This window comes from Lottia gigantea (genome assembly GCF_000327385.1).
Source record: "Lottia gigantea unplaced genomic scaffold LOTGIsca_144, whole genome shotgun sequence".
In the NCBI taxonomy this organism is placed as follows: domain Eukaryota; kingdom Metazoa; phylum Mollusca; class Gastropoda; family Lottiidae; genus Lottia; species Lottia gigantea.
Window position 1 is genome coordinate 402999 of NW_008707688.1, and position 27628 is coordinate 430626.

At 31.1% G+C, this 27628-nt stretch overlaps 1 protein-coding gene across 1 annotated transcript; it reads left to right on the forward strand.

The window, feature by feature from the left end:
* Positions 1 to 17217: 17217 nt before the first annotated feature.
* On the forward strand, positions 17218 to 21356 carry LOTGIDRAFT_238396 (hypothetical protein; the record flags this gene model as incomplete). Its single annotated transcript, XM_009050095.1, has 3 exons — positions 17218 to 20323; positions 21080 to 21112; positions 21268 to 21356. 3 exons carry the CDS (start codon positions 17218 to 17220, stop codon positions 21354 to 21356), a joined length of 3228 nt encoding a protein of 1075 aa, XP_009048343.1.
* Between the last annotated feature and the right edge of the window lie 6272 nt (positions 21357 to 27628).

Genomic DNA, 27628 nt, shown 5'->3' on the forward strand with positions numbered 1-27628 from the left:
TTGAAATCAGAATATGAATGGTATGATTGAATCAGTGTGTTGTAATGCTATTGATTTCTCTCTATGTGAATTATGTTGTCACGTTGATAGGATGAAGTCTGCTAATATTCCGTTCTTGATCTATCGATGTGGAAGAGGAGACTACACAATCTAGATTCCCAACAGGTTAATGTCAACTTCCTTCGTAAACTGTAAGGCAATATTTTCAATTACTTTCAATCAGTATTCTGTTGTTGTTGCATTATAAGAAACCGCATTGGCGCATTAATTTAGACACTTGCTCTCTAGCCTAGTCAAGGTTTCACGCCTGGCATGGGAGGAGATAATACTTTCTGATTTTTCAACCTGGTTTACCGTTCACTGATGCAAGTTGGAAAGGCTGAAATGGAAATATGCTAATTTTCCCATGTGCTACAAATTGTTCACGTGAACAGATGGAAATCGAAAATACAAAGGCAAATACCACTTTCCTGGTATAATTTCCATAATTGTACACTGCTAAGTGTTGCCCATTTTCATTAGCCTCAACCAGTGCAAAAAAGTAAAAGAGAATTTTGATGTGTTAAAATGGAAATTCGTACTCGTAGTCCAAAGACCTAAAAAACGAAAAAACTGATACTTTAATTCTTACACTGAAATTATGAAAGTGATTTCTTTCTGTCCTATAATAAGATAGTAGTCAATTGATTAAAGAGTCAGTTACATCCATCAGTCTCATTGATTGAATTAATCTTAAAATCAGGAATTTTTTTCTTAAAATAGAGTTCTCTATTTAGTTTCTCCAGGTTTTCTATCATTAAAAGAGTTGCAGGAATACATTGGAAGAGATAACAAGTTTCAGCATGAAAAGATTAATTATTCAGCATTTGTAGTGAGAAGTTGTTAATATTCTTCTTGCCTTCATAAAACAGACATTGAAGATGTAGAGAAATTTATGTACTTGTAGACTGGAACCACATTAATGTGCATGCTGTGTTTGCAAGTGATGATCCCATTTCATTTGTTTGCTTTTACTATGAAAAGAATTATGCAGGTGTGCTTCCAGTAATAACATTTTGTTAACTTAATGTCCATACTGTTACCTTTCATTTTTCTTTGCATCAGCTACAATCTGAGGGGCAAGATCCAGCCAACATGGTATGGTATCATAAAAATGGAATTTCAAGAGCTTTTTTTCACACTCTCTTTCCCCAGTCAGATTTTACCAAATAGTTTTGTGATAAGTGGAACATCAGCTCTCAAAATAACATTGTTAGTGACACACTTTATCATTATGAAATTATTTTTAAAAAGTAAAATTTTCTGCATAAATTTACATATGTGCATAGCATTTTTTTTATGCTGAATTTCATCTGACATATGTGATATATATATTTTTGTATTTCCTTGAGAGTTAAGATCAGAGTAAGGCAATTCGAGAATTGGAATTACAGGAACTTCATACATCTGTTAGTATTTCTTAAGCCCTGGGCACATGTTTTACCTCTTATACTGGGGGCAGACGAGCAAATTTAAAAATTGCTTGAAAAATCCGCTTTTCACTTGTTGACAGTGGTTTTTTATGCCTGCACAAATCGCAGAATGGCTATGTGTGCCCTTTTGTGATTGGTCGATAAAATATGCTTGTCTACCCCCAGCGTTACACTAATCAGTGTAAAAGCTGACAAAATATTGAAATTTGTAAAGTTCTCTTTAAACACACATGTTGCCATTTATTCTAACCATGTATTATTGATACCATCTAGTAATATAATTAAAACTTCATTATACTCCCACCCATCAACATATATTATTTACTGATCAATTTACATTTCAACTCCCAAATATTCCAAAATGTTCTTATACTGAATTTTGTGAACCGTATTAATTATTCTGAATATTAATAGTAAAGCATATTTTGAATTCAGATATGTCAAAGGGATATTGTTGTTAAGATATTTGCATTATTAGCAGATAACTGCAAGGTAATTGCACGCAAGATTTTTTTTACTGAAAAGTGATACAGATAACTGTGATTGAGCTCTATCAGTTTAAAAAGCTGAAATTTACAATAACATCCATTTTAGATCATTGAAGTCGTTGTACTTATTTTCTGTGCATTTGGAGCTGTTAGGTATTGAATTGTAGAGTTTGTTGAATGGTTGTTAATGAAATATGGTAAGATTATAAGAGATCTATCTATTAAACAATAGGAACTGCAGCTTCAATTCAGTTCAAACGCACTGAGGTCATAGCTTCTGCTTCTAAGGGTCCAAAAATCAAACCACATTAATTATGCAAATGTTTTAAGCTTGCAATTAAGATTTTCAGATGAATGAATAATGATGTCCTATTGCTGCGTAAAAGTTGTCAAATTACTACACAATATTTTTGATGTTTATTCTGTATAATATAATATAAGCAATATTTTTGTATGTGTCACCAGCTGTTGTCGAGGAATGAATGTTTCAAACCTTGTACAATTGATATATGTACAATTGATATATAGAGTCAGCAAATGTGAAAGGGTGTGTTTTAATTGATGCTCTGCGGATGTGAAAAAGTTATTGTGATTGGTCCTTGCCTCTGTGCAGCCTTCTGTCACTGTGAAATTGGATACTGAAAAAGGCTTGGCATTACTTCAAAGAAATGTTGACACTGTTATTCAGATCAGTTTTGTTGAAACTTAAAATCTTGTCCAAAGTATGACCAAATCGAGAGTAAAAGTTGTATTGTAGTGGACTCCTCCAAAGAGAAGTACCATCAGGTGTTTTAAAAAGAGTAAGCGTGGTCTGCTTTGTGTGAATATAGTCTGATCATTTTGCTGTGACATAGTGATAGTGTTCATCAAACCTTTGTGAACTATTTAATTGTATTATTAATTTCTGGATATAGTCTTGATAAGTACATGATTTATATTTTAGGGCATGCTATCTCGACCCGCGTCACATGTTAGTCATTGACCCTGAAATACTCTTGTCTGATGCAACATTGCTTGTAGTATATACTTAAAGTAAATGTGCGTTATTCAAAAATCTTCAATAATTTTTTTTTAAAAGGGTATTTGGTTTGATTTGAACATTTACTATATATTTTGTTAGTAAAACAAAATGAATCATTTATGGATTATTTAGACTATGGACCCCAACTGTTCACTATTTACATTGTGTTTGATAAATAAAAAAAAAACTGAACACAAATAAACAAAAACTCTTAGTGGTAGCTTAAAGATACATGTATTTGTGACTGCTTTGATTAAAACAAAACATGTTGATAAAGCCATTGTTCAGTGTGAGAAGCCATTTTGAAATTGTATAACATTAATTCAAGACCATAATCTGTGTTGATAAAGAGTCACAATTTTAGAGATAAAATTTTCTTCTTAGGACCTTGAACATAGTGATTTCTCTACCCGTCTTTCTCTACCCTTATCAGTGATATAGCAAATTAAAGATTTTGATATAGAGGATATAAGGTGTACCCAAAGCTAGTTTCAAAGTGATTGAGTGCAGAACTTGAATGACATTGTGATTGAAAATAAGTGATATTTGAAATTGATATTTGTGAACATGTGATTTTGAATCGTTGAACTAGTATCCAATTATCTTTGGATGTAGCCTGAAACGAACACTGAGCTAACACTCTGGGTGGTTTGAACACCATGTGGTTTAACACCACATCTCAACCAACACTTCTGTCTCAGATACGAATAAACGATCTGTTGGCACCTATTCTATTTGCTAATGCTGATCAAGGTAAGCCATATTGGATTTATGAGTGACTGAAGGAAATATATTCAGTCTATTTTATGTGATGAAGGAAATGTACCTATTTACCTATTTCTAAGTACATGTAATCAAGGAAATATTCAGCTATGGGCATACAGAGGACTTTTGCCACTGATTTTTGTTTAAAACTAGTCTTCTGAAGAGTTTCATCAACGACCATGGGACACAGGAAATTCAAGCCAGTCATTTTGCACGTTTTCTTCACCATTTTTTACTTTGGATAAAATAAATATGGAATGACTCTGATTGGATGATGACGCCTTGTGGAGTTTTGTCTCTTGCTCTTTTTACACAGATAAAGAAATCGCAGATGACATCAAAATCGCCAACATTAGCAATCTAGCTAGATGTTCCGAATCCTGATTATGACGCTATATTCTTATTGTGAAAGTGTGGGCACACAGTAGATTTTACTCAAAATCATGACAAAAATCTTATGTGTGCCCCCAGTTTTATACCTACTTTTAAGTCATATATCTTTTAATACTGATAGTTTAGATATTATCATTCTAATAAAGTTCATAAAGGCTTAATTTGCATATCGAAAGGTTACTGCCATTTATTTTTTTTTAGAAAAAAGGAAGTTCCACAGGAAATATCATTATATTGATGAGATAATGTTTTCCTTAGCGTCTGCTTTCAATATTGTATTGTTTTTACAACAGTTCTTCTGTCGCAAATATACATTAACAAATATACATTAACAGATATACATTAACATCCGTGTTAGATGCACTTATATAAAGATGTTGATTACGCAGATTTTATGTAATCTTACTGAGTTTTATTATCAAGAATATGTTTTCTTGTCATATTTGATTTTTTTTTGTGTCAAAATTTATTGCTATCTGGTTATTTCCTTATAGAAAAACATTCAAAATGCCTTTACATTACATTATGCGTTGTGAAGATTAAGCATTTTCGTTTTTTTGTTTTAATTTGGGTATAATGAAACTTCGAAGGACTGTAGAAGTAACGTACTGTAGCTAGAAAAAAATATTTTCATAAAGTTAGTTATGCTTACAGGTTTCTCGATTTTGTCAGTCTATTGTATGTTCTAAAACATTTGTAGTTCCTTCCTTTTGTGAAAAATATTTTCAAAAGTTATTTCTTCAATTTGTAATATCAAGGTTATTGTCCATTCCAAAAATTGAACGTTTCTCTTGGTTGCAAGCTTGGTAATTCATAATGTGATACATAACCCATTTTGTCTATTTGTGCTCTTAGTTGGCTTTCAACCTCCTATTTCTATCCAGCTTATTTTTACAGACATCAAATGAGTAGTGACAGCTCAAATTGGATTATCTGAATTAATGTTTTCCGATATCATAATCTTATAACAAAAAATTCACAGACATATTACTAAACAAAAGTCAAAGTGACATGATCTGAAATAGGAGTATATAAAACGAGATTATATTCTAGACCAAGTAAAATCAATTCTTTATTATCACAAACGGAGATAAGGTTGTCAGTGTCGTAGACCCATGTGATAATGTAGGGTATGAGTGTGTATGACGGGGTGATTTTTAACCATTTTCTTTAGATGATGAGCCTTTTCCTTGATATAAAGAGCAGGTCAATGCCACTATCCTGGCCAAATTTTCGTCATTGTATACTGCATGGCGTCCCTTCCTCCTTAGTCCACATGATGAGGAAAAGTAGGATGTAAAACCCAATTCTTTCATTTTCTCCAGGATTGAAGTTGACATCTAGACACTACCAGTGCATTACAAATCCATATTCCTATCACATTTGTAGATCTTCATTAGCTCAATAACCCAGAAACCTTTATACTTTCTCTGCTGGTTTAAATGATGTGTCATATTTGCCATGAAATAGCCTCCGTTAAAAATTCTAATATGTAAAGAAGTGAACGGCAATTTGTAGCTATTTTCTCTTTCAGCAGGTTACCTCCCTTTAATTGTATATCACAAGCTGTTGAACTACAAAAGTTAAAATTGGAGAAATTCTGTTTTAGTACTTGTATATTTCAATCTTAAAGGAAGATCTGAAATATAAGCTATATAGTGTATAGTTTTTATCAAGTGGAATGGGCTGACATGGCAAAAGAGTCTAATCATTAAGATGGGAAAATAAAAACGACTGTGCACGTTCAAGATCCCCTGACAGTTGGAAATCAATGAACAAAACGCTAATACCGCTGTCCTTCATTGCACTCTGCATGGCAAAATGTCTTCATGGGCCCAAAAGAAAAGCAGTAAAGTAGTGTGTAAGACTCCATTTCATTTAAACAGTGCCTCAATAATTTTAACTTGAAAATTATCCTAAAGTATTCAACTATTATTGATTTCACCAATCTTGGTACCGTATATGGGATACTGAGGTGATCAACAAAACTATCCTAGTTTACTGATCTACAGGCAAATGATGGTTGGAAATTGATTAATTTTGGAATGTTTAAACTAGAATATTTGACAGGGAAAGTAAAAGTCTAAAGTTAGCAGACGGACTGTACAGTAGAAATAGAATAAATGAAGATATAGAGATGATGAGAGAATGTGACTGTCAATATTATCACTCTATCTTAAACTAATTAATTTCTTACTAGTCTCTTCTTATTGACATATTCCAACTTAGACACACCTTTTTCTATTATTTTCAATTAGCTGATAGTGTTACTGAATCTGAACATACATTTTCCATAGGATACAGATTCTTTTCTGTGACTTTCTAATTATAAGGTATGCTTTGCCTGTATTTAGTGTAAAACTGACCATTTGAAAATGAATGAAATAGAGTCAAATGTCCTTTCTTAGAGCTGGTACAAATGACTTGCTGACCTATTTCCTGACGATTATTGAGGATTATTGAGGCGTGCATAGAGCACACACTTACCGACTTTTTTTTATGGCAACTTTGTTGTAGAGCTGTCATGGAACAGTATACACTGGCTGATTTTCCAAAAAAATCTGGGTGTTCTGGCCTTTACCAAGCAAGTGAAGATGGTCAATAAATCTCAGCATTTTAATGCTCCTTGTAAATCTTTTCCACTGACTTGAATGCAGAGTTGCATGTTGATAATAATGTATAAATAACCTGTAATAGAATGATAATCAGGGTCAATATGTAACTACATTCTACTGTCTAGACTAATATGATAGATGGAAATGTCTTCCGTTTGCTATTATTTCATTATTCACTTAACTAAATATTCTTATTGTACAAATTAAAGTTAGTAGACAGTAGACATTATCCCTATTACATTACAAATATTACCCGTTCTCAGAACAAAGTGGATGAATATTATGTAATTAACCAGGTAAGTTTTCTAAGAACCATTATAGTTCTTGCCAACCTTCATGATGTGGTCTCGGGACAGTTTTCAAAAAAGGACTTGTAAAATGTAACCATTCACAAAAACTACCATCATTTTTTTTACCTGGGAAGTGGGAATTATGTCTTAATCAAGTGCCATTGTTGATTACATCTAGGTGACTACTACAAGTAACTTCTTCAACTTCTCTTCTAGGATAACTTTGATGTACTTTAATGTAAATGAGTCCATTTTATCGTGGCCTATTCCGTATTAAGGAGGGCACACTTTCATAGCAGCAAGATGTAAATTGCAATTATATCTAATATTTTTCAATTTAATGGAAATATTAATAAATGCCATCCTCTAAAACTGTGTATGTCAATTCTGTCCTTCATTTATCCACATTGGTTTGTAAACAATATTATGCTCAAAAATTATCTATAGCTTATATAATTGTTGGGTGGTTAACAACCAATAGACTTAAAATGTCAAAATCTCATATATTTGTTGTTTTGATATGTTTTCAAACACTTTTAACATATTATTTTCATGTGTCATTAAGATTTTCTATGATAAAGACATTTAACTGAGCCTGTTGCCCAGGGTCATAATATGATGGGCCAGTTTGATTGTGTTACTGTTAACTGACTATAGTGTGGTCAGTCCTGTACTATATCATATTGTTAGTGGAGTTAGTATTTATTCTAGCTGTAGGTCTGTTAAACTAATAACTTTGATAGTAGAGTGTGAGAGGGAGGTGTTAGTATTTATAACTAACTTATTACTATGTCATGTGAGATACATAAAGGATGACAAAGTACAGGGAACACATGGTGAACTGGTGAAATCACATGATCAACTTGCTTGTTTTCGAGTTTTCTTTAAAGCTCTTCTAACTCGTGTTACCAAATATAGCTCTTGTGAGCTCACTATCTCTAAGATGTCCCGGTTGAATATGTTTATATGCTTCATGTATGTATATCTTTAATAATCAAGGTATGCCATCTCTTTGATCTGCTGGGTTAATACTATATAGTGTACAGTGAGTTATTGACCAACTACCAGTGGACTTTATACTGTTATACTATATATATATATTATAGTCTGCTGTTTATTGATTTAACACTGTCAGCCTCACCCTCAATCTCATCTCATCTCGTATAGTCTCGTTGATGTGGTCACATGGTCTTCACTGGTTTTAACTTACTCCATCCTATTCAGTGTAAATATACAATATAATACAACTTTTATACACCTTGTCTAATCTCATAGTTCACTAGAAAAATCTGGACTTGTGATTCACTATAGCCAGTTGTGGAATGTGACTGGATATTGGTGACTTTCAAACAGTGATAAGCTAGCATCAATATTGACGTGTGTATTTGCCTTGACGGGCCATGGAGTTGTCTTATTGATCGTTATATTAAAAGCTAAATAACCTTGGAATACTATCCAATGTGTCCTATAGGAGACTGGTGTTATTTATTATTTTAATGACATGTTGTTTATACATCTATCTTATTAAACAGTAGCTGTGGATATTTTTATATTGTTTATACTATAATGTAAGTATAAGACTAGAATGGAGATATTGTCTACCCCTATCTAGTTTCTATAGACTATGACCTGACCTGCCCCATAACATTTTATCTCATTATTCACTACTTTTTGGTCATTCTCTGGTCTAATGTAATAAGTGTGCCCAGTTACAAGTTTTCAAATCGTTTGCAGGAAAGTATTTAAACATTGGACTATGCTTATTGATATATTCATCAACTTATCTCTAGAAGTGTTAAGATAACCATGATCACTATTATTTGGTCATTATCATTCTAATGTCTCATGTAATGAGTGTGACCAGTTATAGAAAATAGCATCTCAAAATAGTAAAATGTTTAACAGTGACAGCGTAGTACTATTGAAGCATTTGATAATGGCACCATTGGACATTTGTTAATCTCTGGAAGACTCTAATGTTACATAACTAAGAAAACAGGTTCAGAGAAGCACTACTATTTAGTCATTCTAATGTCTTGTATAATAGATGTGAGCAATTACTGTAGTAAATAGCATAATATCTCAATAGCAAAATACTTAACAGTTGCAGGATAGTACTATTAAGGTATTGGTTCATGGCGCCAATTGACATTTGCTAAAATATTACTCATTAACTAATCTGTAGTAGAGTTACATAACCATTCACATTTAGCCCAAGTCTTCTTATGAGACATATTGAAACCAATATATATATGATGGTTGATTTTGTTTCATTCTCATGTGGAAAATACTATATAATTGCATTTATAATGCACACCTCTTCTTCTCAAGAGAGATCTTAAATATTTTTAATTGATTTTTATGAAGGAATTAAAATCTGTCCAGTTACGCATTATATAAACAACCTTTAGCTCAGATCTGTCAAGTTAGTATCTTAAACAGCCTTTTACTCTAATACTCTAAGTCTGTCAAGTAATGTTTTTAAACGGCCCTTAACTCAAATCTGTCAGGTAATGTGTTTCAAACAGCCTTTTGCTCAAATCTGTCAAGTAATGAATAGCATCATAAACAGATTTTACTCAAATATGTCAAGTAATGTTTTTTTAACAGCCTTTTGCTCAAATCTGTTGAATAATTATATAACATCAGAACAGTCTTTTACTCAAGTCTGTCAAGTAATGCTTTTTAAACAGTCTTCATTCAGATCTGTCAAGTAATGTTTTTAAACAACCTATTACTGAAATCTGTCAAGTAAAATCTTAACATCATAAAAAGTGTCAAATAAAATGATTCTTATCCCTTTAAATATTTTGATCTAAACAAACACTCACTGTAATGAATTCAGTGTTAGATGAACAGTTTGTCACAGATGTAAAGAAAGCTTTAGATCTAAAAAAAAATGTTCTAGATCATGAGATCATTCAAGATATACAAAAAACATTTATTTTCAATATTTTAGTCAGTCTATGTTGTTGTAAGTAATCATTCAGTTCATGCTCGTGCAACTTATATAATTAAGCTATTGATCTTAACATATTATGGTTGACCAAAATGCACTCAACATGATTATGGCAAATTATTTTTGATATCATTAATATAAGAACAATTTTGGTGTCCATTTGATATGGTTGTCAAACACAAGCCCCAGTGACACCCATTGTACATATTTTAAATAGCTGAAGGGATAGTTAACATGTTATGAGAGAGGTTTAAAAGTTAGTGTCTGATGTCATAATCTATGTCATAAGAATGATGTCATGTAGATAGTTAGTTTGTTATGTCACTCAGTGATACTTGCCATATCACAGTTACACTATATTATCATTTCATTTTAACTTGTCAAATATTTCACATTCTTTCAACTCTTCTTATTAACATCTACATCTATGTCAAACTAGACCCACTTGCTGTGTACAGACTTTCTTGTCTAGACAAAATTTCACTTTACTTTATCATTCTTAATTTTATATGAGTCTTGAGAAAAAAGTCATGAAATTCTTTATTTATTTGAGATGAGCCTCAATAAAAAAATCATGAAATTCATTATTGATATGGGCCACTATGGAACATAAAAATCATCAATGCCAACTTTTTGGCACTACATCAGCCATTATTTCTTTATGTTCATATCAAATACAGATTTTTCCCACATTTTCAGTGGTTCATATCAAATAAGAAACTTCATGCTTGGGTATATCATGGCCCAGATCAAATACAGAATTTCAAAACCTGTCTAGACAAACTTTTATAAAGGCATGAAAATCTTTATGTAATGGGAACATTAAGAAATATTGGTCATTTTAGTGTCAATAATTAAAGATGAAATGTCTTAAGTTCTATCACAACATATAACAACTCACTTGAACACTTTAAATGTCTTTGAGAATCAGTGCTATTAAACATGTAAGTGCTGGAAATTAGGCATGTGATTTTCTGGTCATAGAGGTGAAGATAGAATTTTCTAGAATTTTAACTTTAATGTTAAAGAGACCTAGCTGTGGACACCTGTCAAGAAAAAGGTTGAAATTGGCAACAATATTTTGAAAGGCTCAAAGCAACGAGAGAGATTCGCACAGTTTCATTTCATTCCAATTATCGCTTTTTTACACTGATAAGCTTAAATGATAGTGGCGATTTCGTTAACTCCTACCTTAAATAATCTGATTGAAAGAGATTTATGATATATTTTGGCTGGGAATAGAGTTTGAGTCATTCTGAATAATTGAAGATAAAATTTGAAAGTATTTCACAACATTGAACATGTGTTGTGTAGGTGGTGGTTCTAAGAATGTGAATTTATGTTGATTTGGTTTGAGTCATTTTGGAAACCACTCATCAACCTGATTTTTACAGATTTTTTTTCATGGTAATTAAGTAAATATCTGTACAGCCCACTGACTCACACCACAAGGTTGTTGGTGTTGATCTCAGAATCATTGAATTATGGAATCAAAAGCTTAAAGCTAAAAGGTTGAAGAGCTTGAAAGTCATGCCATTTTGTATACCAGTATACTAGATGATTTAGTACTTCTCTACACCTTGGTTGAAAGAGAATAGTCAGATAATTAGTAGTCTTAGAATAATTGGTATCAGTTGGCACCATGCCAGACTATTAGTTCATCAGTACCTTATTCCACAAACAGAAATTGACATTAATCTTTCTTACACTTTCATTCATATCACCTCTTTCAATTACTGACTTCTTTGAGTTGCAGCCAAAGACCTCTTTTGTCATTGAACTTACTATTGACAGAATTGTTTGGAATTGGATTGCCAAACTGAAAAAAAGTTCTTGTATTTACACATGTGGAAATTAATTATGGTAAGCTTATACCAAATTTGATTTAATTTTATCTCAAAAAGCAATCATTTTCCAAGGCATTTTTAAAGTTGAAGCGAATATGAAAACATTTATTGCATTTATATTCTCACTGCAATGGCCTTGTTTTGACAAACCAACTTTAACAAGCTTGTGAGAAAGTGATGGAGAGATCAAATAGTTCTGGCTTTTTAAGGGTCAGTGATGCATATAATGTGGTTATTTCAATACCAATATCAGTTTCCCATATTCATAAGCTATACTGGATAATAATGGCCACCCTTTCACTTTGTCCTTTTGATTATTCACCATCAAATATACTGTGGTCAACATTTAATAATGCTATTCTAACCTCAAGTGACCCCAATAACACAGTGGTAGAAATAGACTATATATTATTATAGTCCATAGTTCAACTGACACTGTCTATCTCTATTTCCTCTCCCAGTAGGCTACTTCATCTAACTGTATGGTCATTTTGTTGAACAGGAGGTAGGAATGGTCCTGCTGTGATAGTTGTTTTTTGGAACACTGGATTTGACACATTCTGCAGTTTTGCCATGGAATATATATATGTTCACTTATAGATTTCAGATTCATTAAAACTGTTCATTATTGCATTGAAATATCCTCGCAACGTCAAGCTATTACAAACTCTGTCTAATGCCTTAACATCATTAGACACTCTGACTGATTGAAAGGCATACGATTTTATAAAATTTATCTCCATTGTGAAAGTTGAATACCTTGTCAGAAAGAACTATTGCTTCCCTTTAGTTCCCCAAGCAATATTGTTTCCAGTCTTTCTGTGGAGGTGGCTGATTGCCTGAACACAGAGCATTTGATTGGTTGAAAAGTATTTGAAAACTGAACTTATTATTCAGAAGAATGTCTCAAGATTCAATCATTTTCAAAATGTCCTTACTTTCTCACTTTTATTACTGTTCATGTTTAGAATGAAACCTGATTTTTCAAACCTTGATAAATTTAGCAATGTAAAGATATTAAGTTGTGATGAATATATGAAATATCTTATAACATAATGATATTATATTGTGTTAAAATATTATATGTTAACTACTTAAATAAATCGTGATTGTATTGTGTTGACTAAACTATGATATAGCAAATTTATCCTGATATACCCTGTAGCTTGTGTTTATGTAATATTTTATATGTATGTATAGTCTAGACAGGATAGGACATCAGGAGAAAATATAAAGGTTACAATGTGACAATAACAGACAATGGAGGTAAAAAATATTGTTATATCTAATGTATGATTAAGATGTTGAGTGATTGAAAAGTAACAGGTGCCCTTCAGAAGCCACCGACATTGGATGAAAGGAAGATTTATAGACTATGTTTATGCAATGGGGGCACTTGTGGTTTTATCTTGGCCATAGCAAATTCTTTTTCAACGATTGTGGTTTCTGTTATACCAGAAAAACTATGTCAGATTTTGAGGTTATTATCATAAATACACAAGTAAATTTTCTTTTACTATGAAAGAATTACCATTCCTAAATTAATCATACAAGTTCTTCTGAATAACTTATTTTTTTTTGTTAAAGGGACACTTTTGCCGTCCGTTCGACATATTGAAACTCAGAAACTAAAATTTTTGAGGTCAGTTAATTAAGAATAATCCATATTAAAATGACATCTGGTCATTTCTTAATTTCTTATTATACAGAAAGACAATACAAAAGACATTATATATAAGGAAAAAAGTGAAATTTCTAGTTTGAAGTATATTTGAAGAGATTATGCTGTTTTTGTGCAGTTCTGGTAGTTCTGAAGAATATTTACATATATTCAAGACCCAAATTAACCCCTGTAAATGGCCAACAATGGCCTTTAAGAAGTATATTATAAATTGGGCTGTCAGTTTATAAAAAACGTAGCTGTATTTGATTAGTCTATATGTAATGAAAGTATAATCTCTGTAAGGAAGTTGGTTACAAGTGTCAGTTTGTTTATTTAGCAAGTTAAGTTGATATTAATATGAGATGATTTATATATGTATAATTTATAGCCTAGTTTAGATTATAATTTACTTTTCAATCCTTCTCAAGACTATCTTTTCTCAGTTGCAAATAATATTACTAATGGCATCTATGAATATGGTTAGTGACATCTATGCATAGCTTAATGACATTTATACATAGCTTAATGACATTTATGGATATTGTTAATGCCAACTATATATGTGGATTATGTGGTTGATGACATCTATGAATATGGCTAATGTTAACTATGAATATGGCTAATGTTAACTATGGTTATGGCTTTTGACATGGGAATGGCTGATGGAATTTGTCTATTGACATCTATGAATATGGCTAATGTTAACTATGAATATGGCTAATGTTAACTATGGTTATGGGTAATGTTAACTATGGTTATGGTTATTGACATTTATGAGAATGGCTGATGGAATTTTTCTATTGACATTTATGAATATGGCTAATGTTAACTATGGTTATGGCTAATGTTAACTATGAATATGGCTAATGTTAACTATGAATATGGCTAATGTTAACTATGAATATGGCTAATGTTAATATGGTTATGGTTATTGACATCTATGAATATGGCTGATGTTAACTATGGCTAATTTATCTATGGATGTAGGCAATGGTTAATGCCAACAATGGATATGTTAACAATTGATATTGCTAAAGACTAGATGTTCGTTAAAGATTTCTCGACAGTTGGAAATTGGGTATTACTAGTCATATAATTAATATAATTAATTCTCAAGGGATTTTATCATTGCTTATAGAAGGTGTATGTAGAAAGTCTTGTTGGTAAGAGTGCTGATATGTGTGCTAGATATATTTTTTGATTTATAGATGTAATTCGAGTTCTTTTTATTTTATCTAGTTGTTAATATTGCGAAATAAAGTTTAAGTGAACTTGTGACAGACTCTTAAGGGAAATAAAATTTAAAAAAAAATAAAAAAATGAATACAATGTCAATGTAACATTAGAAAATAATGCGTAATTGTTTATATTATAGACTACAGTCATACTTGGGAGGTTCACTTGGACATTGAACCTGGGCCCTGTTTCATTCATATGAACAATACACTAAAATCATGAAAGAAATGACAATCTAAGAGAAAAACAAAATTTTGATGGTGGTCATGATCTGACACAACTATTATACAAGACATGTTCTAGGTCACTTATGTATCTAACCAGACAAATTCTATTTGGACATAAAATTTGTTATGAGCCAACTTTTAACAGCATTTCTGATAGAGTAACATAAAGTTGCTGCTATCAGGCCAACATTAAGTTAGAAATTGAAATAGTTTGATTATGGAGAGGGATTGAAGTAACCTCAGAAAAACATGAAACATACAACATTTAAATCTTTATTTTATGAGATTGATATTTAGAAATTGGCCCCAGGTGTATTGCGTTGATATTTTAATTCAGATTTTGGAGTATTTTTTCATAAATAAAACTGGTTTATTAGCTTATTATATGTGAATATGCACAAATTACCAAAATAAAAGATAAATGTAACACATATACATCCTCATACATTGGTTTAAAGACAATGAGCCATCCTTACCCTAATTAAGTCACTTAACTGCATTCTTGACAATCCAAATGGTTTCAGGCTTCAAAAAAAAAAATTAAGAGCACCCAGGCCATTGGCTGCTATAAACAGTACAGATAAGATGAAAAACAAAGATGTTTTGCGTCATGACGGTGCATTAAAGATGATGTTATTGACACAGATGCTGTTTGCTTGAATGTGTTAAAAAATAACCTGATAATTATGGATATCACTACTTTCATAGTTATTTTTATAGACTCAGTGATTATAAAACTAAAATGTTATACAATACAATAGGCCTTGATATTAACCTTATAGGGGCTGGCTTATGACATTTACACCAATACTTTATAACTGAGCCTTAGATTAGAAGACTTAAAATATATATCATTGAATTATTGTGAGTTTCAATTGTAAAGTTATATTGTCGTACTTATGTCACATTCAGAAAAGCATGATATTTGTTTACGTTGAAAGCCTATGTAATTTGAATATCAAGGTCAAGGACGTTTTTTAAAGTCTTGAAGATGTTGAACTTTAAGTCGGGTTGACATATTTAAGAGTGAATTTGACACTAGGACTGGGACTAATGATATAGGAAGGGTTAATGGCATTCTTTCTCTAAAGATTTGATTTTGACTGTTTATGTCTTCAACATTTTGATGTTTGTCAGTCCAGGATGTATTTTTTGGTCAACATTAAGGTATGGAAGTTAAGATATTGCTATGTGTATACAACAAAAAATAACATATTTCAAGAAGTAAAGTTGACACAGGATAAGACATTGTTATTTGATACGTTTTTATATAGGAAGTTTATCAATGTTATTAACCAAGCCTTCAGGCAGTTAAATTTAATTTCAGCAGTTTGTTAGATGGGGCAAAGTTAATTGATCTTTTGGTTTTGCTAATGTTGAATATTGGAAGTACATGTAAACTTTAGTGTTTAGAATCTAGATATTTGTCCTCCATTTTTTTTTTTTTTTTCAAAATTTATTTTATCTGATCTTGTTTATGTAAGAGTAAGTGTGAATTACATCTATGTAACCAAGCAAATCTTTCTTTTCTTTCCTTGTTTGACAATTTGTGGTTTCTATTTGCTTGAAACGAAGGATTTGGCCTTTTTTGAAACAAAAAAACAAACCTGAGAATCTGGTATTTGTACTTGTTTCATTGTTAAAACATCTTAAGAATATCTTGGCATTAAACTTTTCATATAAGAAAGATCAGCCTGTACTTTAAAGATAAATCTTTTAAGCATCTTACTAAGCACAGTAGATTACACTCTTAGGTTAGGTCCCTTCACTTTTAATGATATTAGTGCTCAAACTGTTTAGATTAGTTTTAATTAAAAATGTCTTATGACTGAAAATTAAATTTACTAGATTAAAGCATGGTGATAATTTGTAATATAGAAATTTGTTTATAACTACTAAGACATTTTTACCAAAAATCATTATTTACGCGTGAATATTTTATATAAGATTAATTGTAGCATTTGTATAATTTAATATACAGTGTATATGATAACAAATATTTTCTCTTACAAGATATCATTAATATAGTAAATGATATCCAATATCAGTACTAGTTTGAGCACTAATTAATATTAATTAACTGGCCATAATAGTATGTTAAATTATATTTATATATTTATGGGACCTCAACTTTTATTGATTCCCTGAGAAACTTTGTAAAAACTGTCGTAAAAATTATAATTTCTTCTTATGCCGAAATATTCTATAAATATGCTTGATATAAATTGTTAAAACATGAAAATGGTTATGATAAAAAGTTTAATGGTAGATTCTCCTAATATAGTCTTGTATTTTATATTTTCAGATGATGGTGTATTTTCAGGATTCGATGTTAATGGTAATCCAATAGAGAAACTTTATAGTCAGATGAGAGAACGTCCCTTGAATCAAGAAGCAAGCGCCTTCAATAGCGGTAATTCTGGTTATAAAAGTTATGGCGCCACCTCAAGTGATAACACTTTATCGAACCCCATTAGTCCACAGGAGCCTTCACATGCCACGGAGAATAAAGCTAAGATTGGAAACAAGAAAGGCAAACAAAAGAGGGAAGAGCCCGTTGTTTTAGCCGAAAACGTTGAAAATTACCAAGGTCATAAGGATTTGGAGGAACTTGTTAAATTTATTGAACAGAATGACATTAAAGAAAATCAAGTGAAAAAATCCAATGGTTCATCGGATGTCAAACTTAACGATAAATTGGTGAAAAAAGCCAAGGACAAGAAAAGCAAACAGACAGTTGGCATTGTTCCTAGTGTTCCTAAACCTGGTGATCACATTGTTATTGATATTGAACTAGAGTTACCTCCCCCTCCCACTGATGTCATGGGAAATTCGAGTGAGAAATTGCCCCCAAATGATGAAATACCTAATGAGAAGATAGAGAAAAATGTCAAACCACAAGATTGTGAAAAATCTGTTACTCAGAAGAATAAAGCTTTCATAGAAAATGATGTAAAAAGCAAAAATAAAACCAGCACTAAAAATGAAACTACACCTAGTGATAAGAAACCTAAAAACACTACACCTGGCAAGAAGGAGGTGAAAGAAGCCAAAGTGAATGGTTTCAATCATGGGATAGAGAGTTTAGATGCTGGAGTTACAAAGGAGCATGATAAAAAAGTGAAGGAGAGTACTAAGAAAACTAGTGCTGCTAATAAAACCCCGGAATCAGTGAACGACAAGAAAAAAGCAAACAAGTTGCAAATAGATACAGTAACAAATGATAAACAGATGGTAAATTGTTCCAAATCCCCTGGTGAAATCAAATCACCCCTACCTACCTCGCCTGTGTCCACAAAGAGTGAAGCGAATGATTTCGACAGTGGAAATTATATTTTTACAGATATCCCTGTCTCCCATGTGGAACCCGAATTTACCATAGTGAATAAAAAGAAAAAGAAACCAATCGCCCATGTTATACAATCTAAAGACCAATTGCCATTTATGGCTGGTATCTCACGTGAATTTCCAGTGACTAGACCAAAATATCGCGAAAATTATTCTCAATCTGTGCCTCGTTCCGTTACACCCCCTCCCACAAAGTCGAGGGATAAAAGTCAAGATTTCAGCCTTTCTGCATTCCCTGCTCTTAGTAATAGTTTAGTTTCAAAGGACAAATCTAATCCATTGGAAGCACGGCGTAGTTCTATAGGTGACTTGCCACTAGCAGGAGAAACTAGTTCTCTAGATGACAGTGATATTGCTTCAGTTAGATCATTACCTGCTGCTCAGGCTGGCAGACTTTTAGAACTAGCCTCTTCTAGATTCCAGAAATCTTATGCAAATATAGCTGCAAGTTCTAAACCAGTTGGCCAAAGTTCACCTGATACATCTTACGAGGAATGTAGCGGGGAGTCTCCTGAAAAACCAAAGCAAACTGTTTGGAAGGGAAGTCTAACTGAACGTCGTCATTCAATCGGTTCTAGTCCAGATGATGGGAAGTTACTTGAAAGCTCTAGTGGTTTGACTGACAGTTCTCGCCAAAAGAGTGGAAGCCAAGAAGTGATAAAAACTGAAAATAATCCCACTTCTAAAACCAGTGATACTGCTAATATCAATTTAAGTCCGTCGTCGGGTGTTTCTAAGCAAAAACCTTATCACCAGGATATTGAGAATAGTAAAAACCAAATGTGTGATAAACTTGTGAACACTGAAACAGAGACTACTAATGTTAGAGAGGGTAGTGTACCACACCAGCCAGCAGAACCTAATAATCAGTCTGAATTATCTCAATCTACTATGTCATCATCTTCAGTTAGTCCGAGTAAATATGATTTACCTATACAACCTTTTGATGTTTCACGATTTGACAGGAAATCTACCAACAAAACAACTGCCTCAAGTTCTGCTCACGCTGTGGTAAATCGTAGTCCTGTATCGTTTACAGGTAATAGTGTTGTGAACATGAGACAAAGTCCTGGTCGTAATGAACAGGTTGAGACTAGTGTTTCTAGTGTTAATATCAAAAGTTCCAGTCCACTCTCTTCTAATGATATGCGATCTCAAAGTGTCGTTAGTTTAAAATCAGTGAAAAATAAGACTCTAGTTCCTAAAATTCCCACAAATGGCCGAAAAAATAAGTCTGTGGTCTTCCTTGACAAGCGTGATGTTCCTTCCAACCTTGATATTACATTTGGTTTTGATGACATTACTGAATCAAGGCCAACTTTGACTAATAATATAGAGAATATGTCTGCTAAAAATAATACAACTAGTGTAAAAAATAAAAGTACTCCTAAGAATGACCCTGAGGTCGTTTCAACCAATGTGTCTGTTAGTCAACCAAATAACAGAAATAGAGAAACTGTTACTACACCAACTTATGTTGTTAACCCTAGTGATTTACAACCAGGCCATGTTTTTACTCAAACTTTACTGGAGAACGATAAACAAGGTGGCCAATTTGTGCCAAATTACAACACTGTCAAATCATTAAAAGATCATGTGAACCTCTTAAATGGTGTAGTGAAAAATGTAGGCCAGAGAGTTGGCAATCAACAACAAACATTGACAAACGAAACACCAAACGGAAATCGTTCAACTGTTAGCACTCTTCAAACAAATCCAAATGAAGGTAATGTCCCAATATCTCATGACAATCAGCCTATTGTTGGGAAGGAAAAAATCATGTGTAGCCCAGTAGTAGAAAATAATGGCCCATCTTCTACTGTGGTTGTAGAGGATAAGAAAATGGTGATTTATTATGGTGATGCTATGGTAAATAATGATGATTGTGTACATAGTGGAGGTGACAATAATACCAAATCTATTCAATTTGTATTCTCTTCTAAAAATATCAATTGTGGAAAGTTTAATCATAATGAAGCTGTTACACAGTTGAAGAAAGGTGAGTTTTTCAATTCAATTTCTGATTTTCTTAATGTAAACAAATTTGTAAACATGTAGATTTTGATACATGTATGCTGAAAAGTAGGACGTAGAACTCCATTCATTTCATTTCATTTTTTGATACATATATCTAATAGAAGTCAATTGTAATCACATTTTCACTAGAAATCTAATGATGAAAATTTAACTTTAGTCTAATTAATTTAAAGATGCTAGTTTTCAGACATTAGATGTCATAAAGACTTTAAAACATCCATATATTACAAACAGGAAAAACTTCACCATAAAAAAAATGGCCTGTCCCTGTGATTTGACATGGACCAGGTGTCTTAGTGAAATGTTGAGTTATTTCTACATTAAAAATTAGGGGCCAATTGCTGGGTAGTCAAAAATCACAAACTGGGTGTTATGTGTTTAAAGCCCTATCAATTTCTTCTATTTCTTATTCTTAGTGAAAGGTGACTGACAAATGACAATTTTCACTTCTTTACACTTGTGTTCTCTAAAGGCTCATAGCAAAAAACTTCTTAACTCAAAACTATTTGTAATTTCTGATTGGTCTCTAGCAAATTCTGAACAAGATTTCTTGTACCGGTAGAGTGTTAAAATAGTATCTAAGAGTATTATTAGTTACTATTTTTATGGTAAAATTGCCAAACTTGAGAATTTATATTTTATATTCATTTTAAGTGTAGGAAGTGTTCCTTTAACAAAAGCAAATATTTTTTTAATTTCATTATATTTGTATTTTCAGAATGGGATAGAGTTATGGAATTAAAGTCAAAAAGTAAGTGTTTTTCTTTGTTGTAAGAATGATAATAATTTGCCATTCTTGTTTGTAAAAATCTATCAAGAGATAAACAAGGCATCTTCTTCCTAGATTGATTTCCTTCTAAATATATAGTTAAAATAACAGACTATATTATAGTGTTGTCATTGTAGCTGTCCCTATATCCTCGTTGTCATTAGGACGCTATGAAGTGATCTGTTGTCAGTCTGGACGTGATAAAATCACAAGAACAGTTCCATAATATTAATGCTAACGATCTGCTGTTGTCAGACGCATTCTGATGGAACTCTTCAGGAAAGAGGTAATTAACCTGGACAAAGACAAAAACAATAAAATAATTCTTCCTTCAGATCAGGTCAGACGAACTGACATGGAAGGAAAGGCACTTAGCCGTTGAATTGAGATCTTGTTTTGTACACCGCAGACATGATGTTTCCATATTCATTAGCCCAACTTGGAGCAGAAACATTGATATTTAATATTGATATTTTTCAGATCCTGGAAGTGTTCAGGTTTACTCGAGTCAATAAATAGTGGTATCTTATATATATTGATATCAACAATGGGATGTTTAATTGTTTGTTTTTTTCATTATTTGTTGCCATTATTTAACAAGCTACAAACAGAATTGTGAATTTTTATTTGTACAGTGTAACTATAAAAAGCTTGGAGCCTAGCTTTTTTTTGTTATAAATAATTTGAAGACAGCTATGAACTCTCCTAGTTTTGTTTAGAAATGAAAACTTTTCGCAATCGTTTCCTAGACAAATTCTTGTATTCAGGAGACAAACTTGACATTTCTAATAATGTTATTTAGTGTGTGATCTTTGTTACCATGGCAGCCATAAATTATCAACCAATAGTTTCTCAGTGTATTATGTTTCTGCTCATTTACTATCTGAAAGGTGGAAATTGAATAATAAGTGACAAAACTGTCTGTGGTATTGTTAACAACTTAATACAACACCAAACTGGCTCATCCTTGATGACAACATTGACATGGTTTTGCCCTGAACGCTAAACTTATTTTCTATCATTTTAGTGATCAAGGATTCCATATAATAAAATTTGCTGCTTTTATTAAAACTCTATTGTGACCTCATGGAGTGAATGATTTTCAATTTGAAAGGTTTTTTGAAATGTTATTTGTGGACAAAGAAAAGGGATAGCAGAACAATATTCTGTGGAAAACAAGAAACCCTTTTGTGGCATTCATTTTCCAATAGCATTAAAATTATTGTAAATGCTTAACAACACCTTATATACTTTTCCAACCCTCTAAAATCCCTATTCTTAACAGGATTTTTAAGTTTAGCGATTGTTTACAAACTCTTCGTGATAAGTGATTATGAGTGTGTGAACATTATTATCACGATATGAAAGGCTAAAGACAAAATCACTATTAAGTCATCGTAATAAATAATGAACACAGTTCGTTATTTTGGCATAATTACATCAGTATGTGAAAAACTGTTTCATTGGTATGAACGTATTGAATAATTCTGTGACATTTTGTGTTTGTCCTGCCTACCATGTGCCTTTATTTTCAGTTTCACAAAATGTTGTGGTCAACAAAAAATTTATTTTTCTCAATGCTGCTACAGGCTGTGTGTTTTGTTATATTTGAATTAAAAGAGATTCATGGCTTATAATAGCCTATACATGCTTACTAAAAGGATTTATTAATAAATTTAGGTTTTTGTGTGTGTATTGAAGTAAAAATTTCTACATTATAATCAAACTGTGATATAACTGCCAACAAAATTCCTTTACTTCAACAACCTCATTATGTATATAATTCTATATTCTTATCCTTACTAAGTTTGCTCTGGAATTCTTTGATTCTTGAAGTTAACTGTAAAAATGTCAAAAAAATTGGTTGATTCTGACTGATATTATCTGAATTCCAAGTTCTGAAAACACAGATTGTATGGCACTTTTTGTCTCATTGGCAATGCATTACTGGTATTGACATCTGTATATTATATACCACTTCTGAATGTTAATTTGGTGTATCAGACCTAATTATGGCCATGTTAATTATTTTTACTTTTCTTATTTAAAAGTAACTAGTTCATTGGTCATTTGATTTCCTTATTTCACCCAGGATTTTTTCAAGTCCAATACAGTAGAAACACTGTCATCAGAGCAAACTTTGTTAAAGATAATGATATAGAACTATTAATTAACAAACTCTGTAATATGTTGTTTTTGTTTTATATCTTTCTTAGATACATTGCTTGTTAGTTAAATCTAAACTTTTTAAATATCGTTCATTGTCTACTGGATACCAAACATATCTAATGTGAATTAACACATCTTCTGTTCATTATACATCAGAATCTTCTATAAATTAATACTTAATAATAGATTCCAATAGCACTAATATTTGCTATATGACAAATTCTTTTATATCAGAAAATTATTTTACTAAATTTGATTGGCTTTATGATAAGGACAATGAAAACTAACGTATAATATATATATATATAAAAACATTTTATATTAACTAATTTATTTTATCAGTCAAGATTTAACTTTCAAACTTGTCCAAGAATCTATTTATAGCACAAAACAGTCTGTAGTTTCCTTATAACTCGATTCTTGATCAATAATACTTATTGTTATTTGAGAGAGGTTATAATAGAAATAGTAAAAAAAAAAGATGTTATAGTTTTGTAAATGTGTTTTTGTACGTATAAAGGTGGGATATATTTTTCATTTATTCAATAAAAAATTGTTTATTTTAATTTTATTTGTCTGCAAAAAAAAAGTCTTAAAAGTTTATTTATTAAATTTGTTTGTTTGAATCCTTGTGCTTGTCATATTCTAAATTAATGTCATGTAATTGTTTAGTTTTCGTTTTGTTTATTGTGTATTTCTAAGGAGAAAAATTCCAAGACATTTTTATGGGCAATTAGAAGTTACCCTAGGGCATTTAATTTAACTACATATTCTTACTTGAAAGAACTTAAAAAGTATGATTTTAAACATCACCTAAGATTGTTTCTGAAAAACATCAGTCTAAATAACTTGGAAATATTTCTTTACACATTCTGTGCTCCAACTTGAATTGTTTTCTGCAAGTATGATTTTATTCTGAACATCATCTTGAATTGTTCTCTGAAAGTATGATTTTGTTATGAACATCGTCTTGAATTGTTCTCTGAAAGTATGATTTTTTTCTGAACATTATCATGAATTGTTTTCTGAATGTATGATTTTGTTCTGAACATCATCTTCTATTGTTTTATAAAAGTATGATTTGAAATTAACATCATAAATTGTTTCAGTTATATTTTTGAGAGTATGATCTGAAATAAAAGTCATAAAGTTTTCTAAACGTTTCAAGTATGATTAGAGATTAACACTATCTCAAATTGTATTCTGAAAGTATGATTAAAACTGAACAACACCTTGAATTATATCTAAAGTATTATTGTGACTTAAATTGAATTATAGAAAATTTCTTTAAAAAAAAATTATCCTAATGCTGTTTTTTTTTAAGCTTTCAGAAAAAGCTGTAATGTGCAAGTTATTTTTTGTGTTAATGAATAACTTTATTTATTCAAAAAATTATTATTCAGTTAAAATTGAATATTTATTTCATATTTTTATTGGAATTTTTAAGAAAATGTTTGCTTTCTTATGAAATGAACTGTGTTTGAAAGAATTTTCAGATACAAATGTTTTATTTTAAGAAGATGTCTAGATAATGTATGTGGATATTAATATATGGTTTAGATAAAAACCAAACTGTATTCCATCATACATTATAAGGTATGTACAATATCAACTCATTACTAGTCTGTATTCATAAGTAACCTTGTTGATCGCTATTTATATTTATCAGAAATGAAGGTTAACTGAAGAATGAGAACGGAACATTAATATGAGGTCCAAAAGAAAATGTTCCAATCGATATCTAAGCTTTTTTGCTTCTTGGAAAAGGAAGTTGACATACCAAGTCATTTTGTGCATTTAGGTGTTGAGTTTAATTGAGCTGACCATGTCTTGCTGAACTGGAACTTACATTATCTGTGACGTTTAGTGGACTGAAAGTCCTGTCATGGCATGTTCACAGCAATACTCATGTTGATTATTCTTATACATTTCAGACTGAAGTTGAAGTTGATCGAAAAGAATCTAGTTAAATGACAATACTGCCAAGAAGTATACAGACATCAGCTATACATCATATTGCCCATAATTATTTCATCTGAAAATATTAAAATCTTTTTTTACTCAGCTTCAACCAATGCAGTATAACATGAATTAAGGGTAAAAATTGTTGTTTTAAATGTCAACCAAGAATGTCACTTTTAAAATAAGACAACTAGAGTCTCAAAACTTAAAAAAAATTCTGACCCTAGAATGAGCACTTTAAATATAATTTTCATTCTTTCGATTTCAAATACAAAGAATTAAATGTTTTGGTTTGAAATAGGCTTCTGTATTTATCTCTTTGTGTTTTTCCTTTCCTTGAAGTCTATAATTTGTGTTTATTCTGTTGTGTGTGTAAGAAAGAATGTGTGAAATGTGTGTGAATATTGACAATATGATATTATTCAATTTGTCATTATCTTCTCCCCCAAAAAAAGATTTATAAAAAAGATATAAACTGTTTACTTATGTTGACAGAAAAAATTATAAAAAATATCCTTTAAAACTGACAAGATAGTAACATTTTGGTTTTGTTAAATCAAGAGATGATCATATTTTGGGTTTGTTCATTTATGTTTTATAACAATATTTTGGATATAAATTTGAATGATTTTGAATAAATGCATCACATAAAGTCAGAATTACAAAAACGAATTTTTTTAATCTTGAATTATAGAACATAAATAATAAATAAAACTAAAAATAGACAGTTTTAAGACTTGCTTTGATACGGTTTACAACATTATTTGGGCCAAATTAAAAAAAAAATTATTTGGAGACAAGATTTCAATTTAACCCAAGAAATCTAAATATGAACCTAACAATATGATCATCTTGTACCAGCTTGTTTGAATTGTAAGCTATCTCGACTCATATATTGAGATGTGTATGCTCAATTATTTTGCCAACTTTTTCTGTGGCTGTGAAGGAGTTTGCACAAACAAAGAAATAAAATATTATGTATGAAGATGTAGTTATTTTTTGCTTCAAATAATTGGTATATTATCTTAAATGCTGTAAGGGGGGGTGACAAATGAAAGCTTTACTGGGAATGGAAAGGTTTTCTGGTGTGTTTGATCTTCATGCAGTATTAAAATATTAGTAATATTACAACTGCTACAAAAATCATTGAAGCTTAACAGTCCTTGCAATGTCTGACAGTAAGTAGAAATAGTACAGATATATATACATCTCAACTAGGTGAAAAAAGGGCAGACAAACCTGATGTCATTGGTCTATTGGGACTTGTGCCTCAAGATGTCTGGTAACAACAATGATTTTAAGACTGGTATACATTTATTCTTCTATTTACAAAATATACATTTTAAATATACTATAAACAATGAATTTCTACATAAAATATCTTAGTATACTTTTGAAAATAATGAGTTTCAAAGAACATGAAATCTAGATATTAGAAGCTAATTTCTTAATTTTGAAATAACTTGAATTCTCACAACTTAAGTCATTTTCCGGTGCATGGCTCTGTCTTATGAAAGAATTTTTCTACAATGATTTCTTTACTACAGTTCTTAATTTTTCAAACTACATGTACTTTTTGGCACAAATGTGATGAAAAAAGATCTAATCTTTAATAGATGAATGTTTGAATCTTCATTAATACTCCTAGTTCGCTCTAAAAAGTGAATAACTGATAACAAACTAAACAATCCAAAAACAGAATTAAAATCTAGCTTAAATCTTATATACAAAAAATTCTTAAATAACTTTCATTAATATGAACAATTTTGAAGGTAAAGATTTTGATTGGGTCTGCAAGGTTTAAAGGAGAAAGTGATTTCTCTTGTGAAGAAAAACTTTTTCGATCTTTCTGCTAGTTGGGGAAATAATATGCAGAAATATTCCAAAGAATATAAAATAGAAACCAGGTAAATAGATCAGCTGATAAGTAGTGTTTATTATCATTTATTGTAACGCAAATATAATTATTCTTTAAATATTTAAGGTGAATGAAAAATCCTAAATACTCTAGTCTAGAAATTTTTTTATGCTCATCAGAGTTTGACTCAAAACACAAACACAGCTGACTGGTAGGTAGAATAAATAGTAATTGAAACAAAAGTAACATTGTGTTGATTACTAAAAATACCTTAAAATAAAGTATACCGTTTGTGTATAATCAGACCCAAATGACCAAAATATCTCTGCTAGACTTGCCTAACTAATATGCTAATGCTAATTTTCTTAAAGGCAAATAGTCCTTGATTAGAACATCTCTAATTGCTGGTTTGAACTTAAGATTATTTTCCCAGATTACAATAAAAAATATTACTTGGGATGTAAATGATAGAAGCAAATAAACTTTGCTATTTTCTTTAAGAAATATAG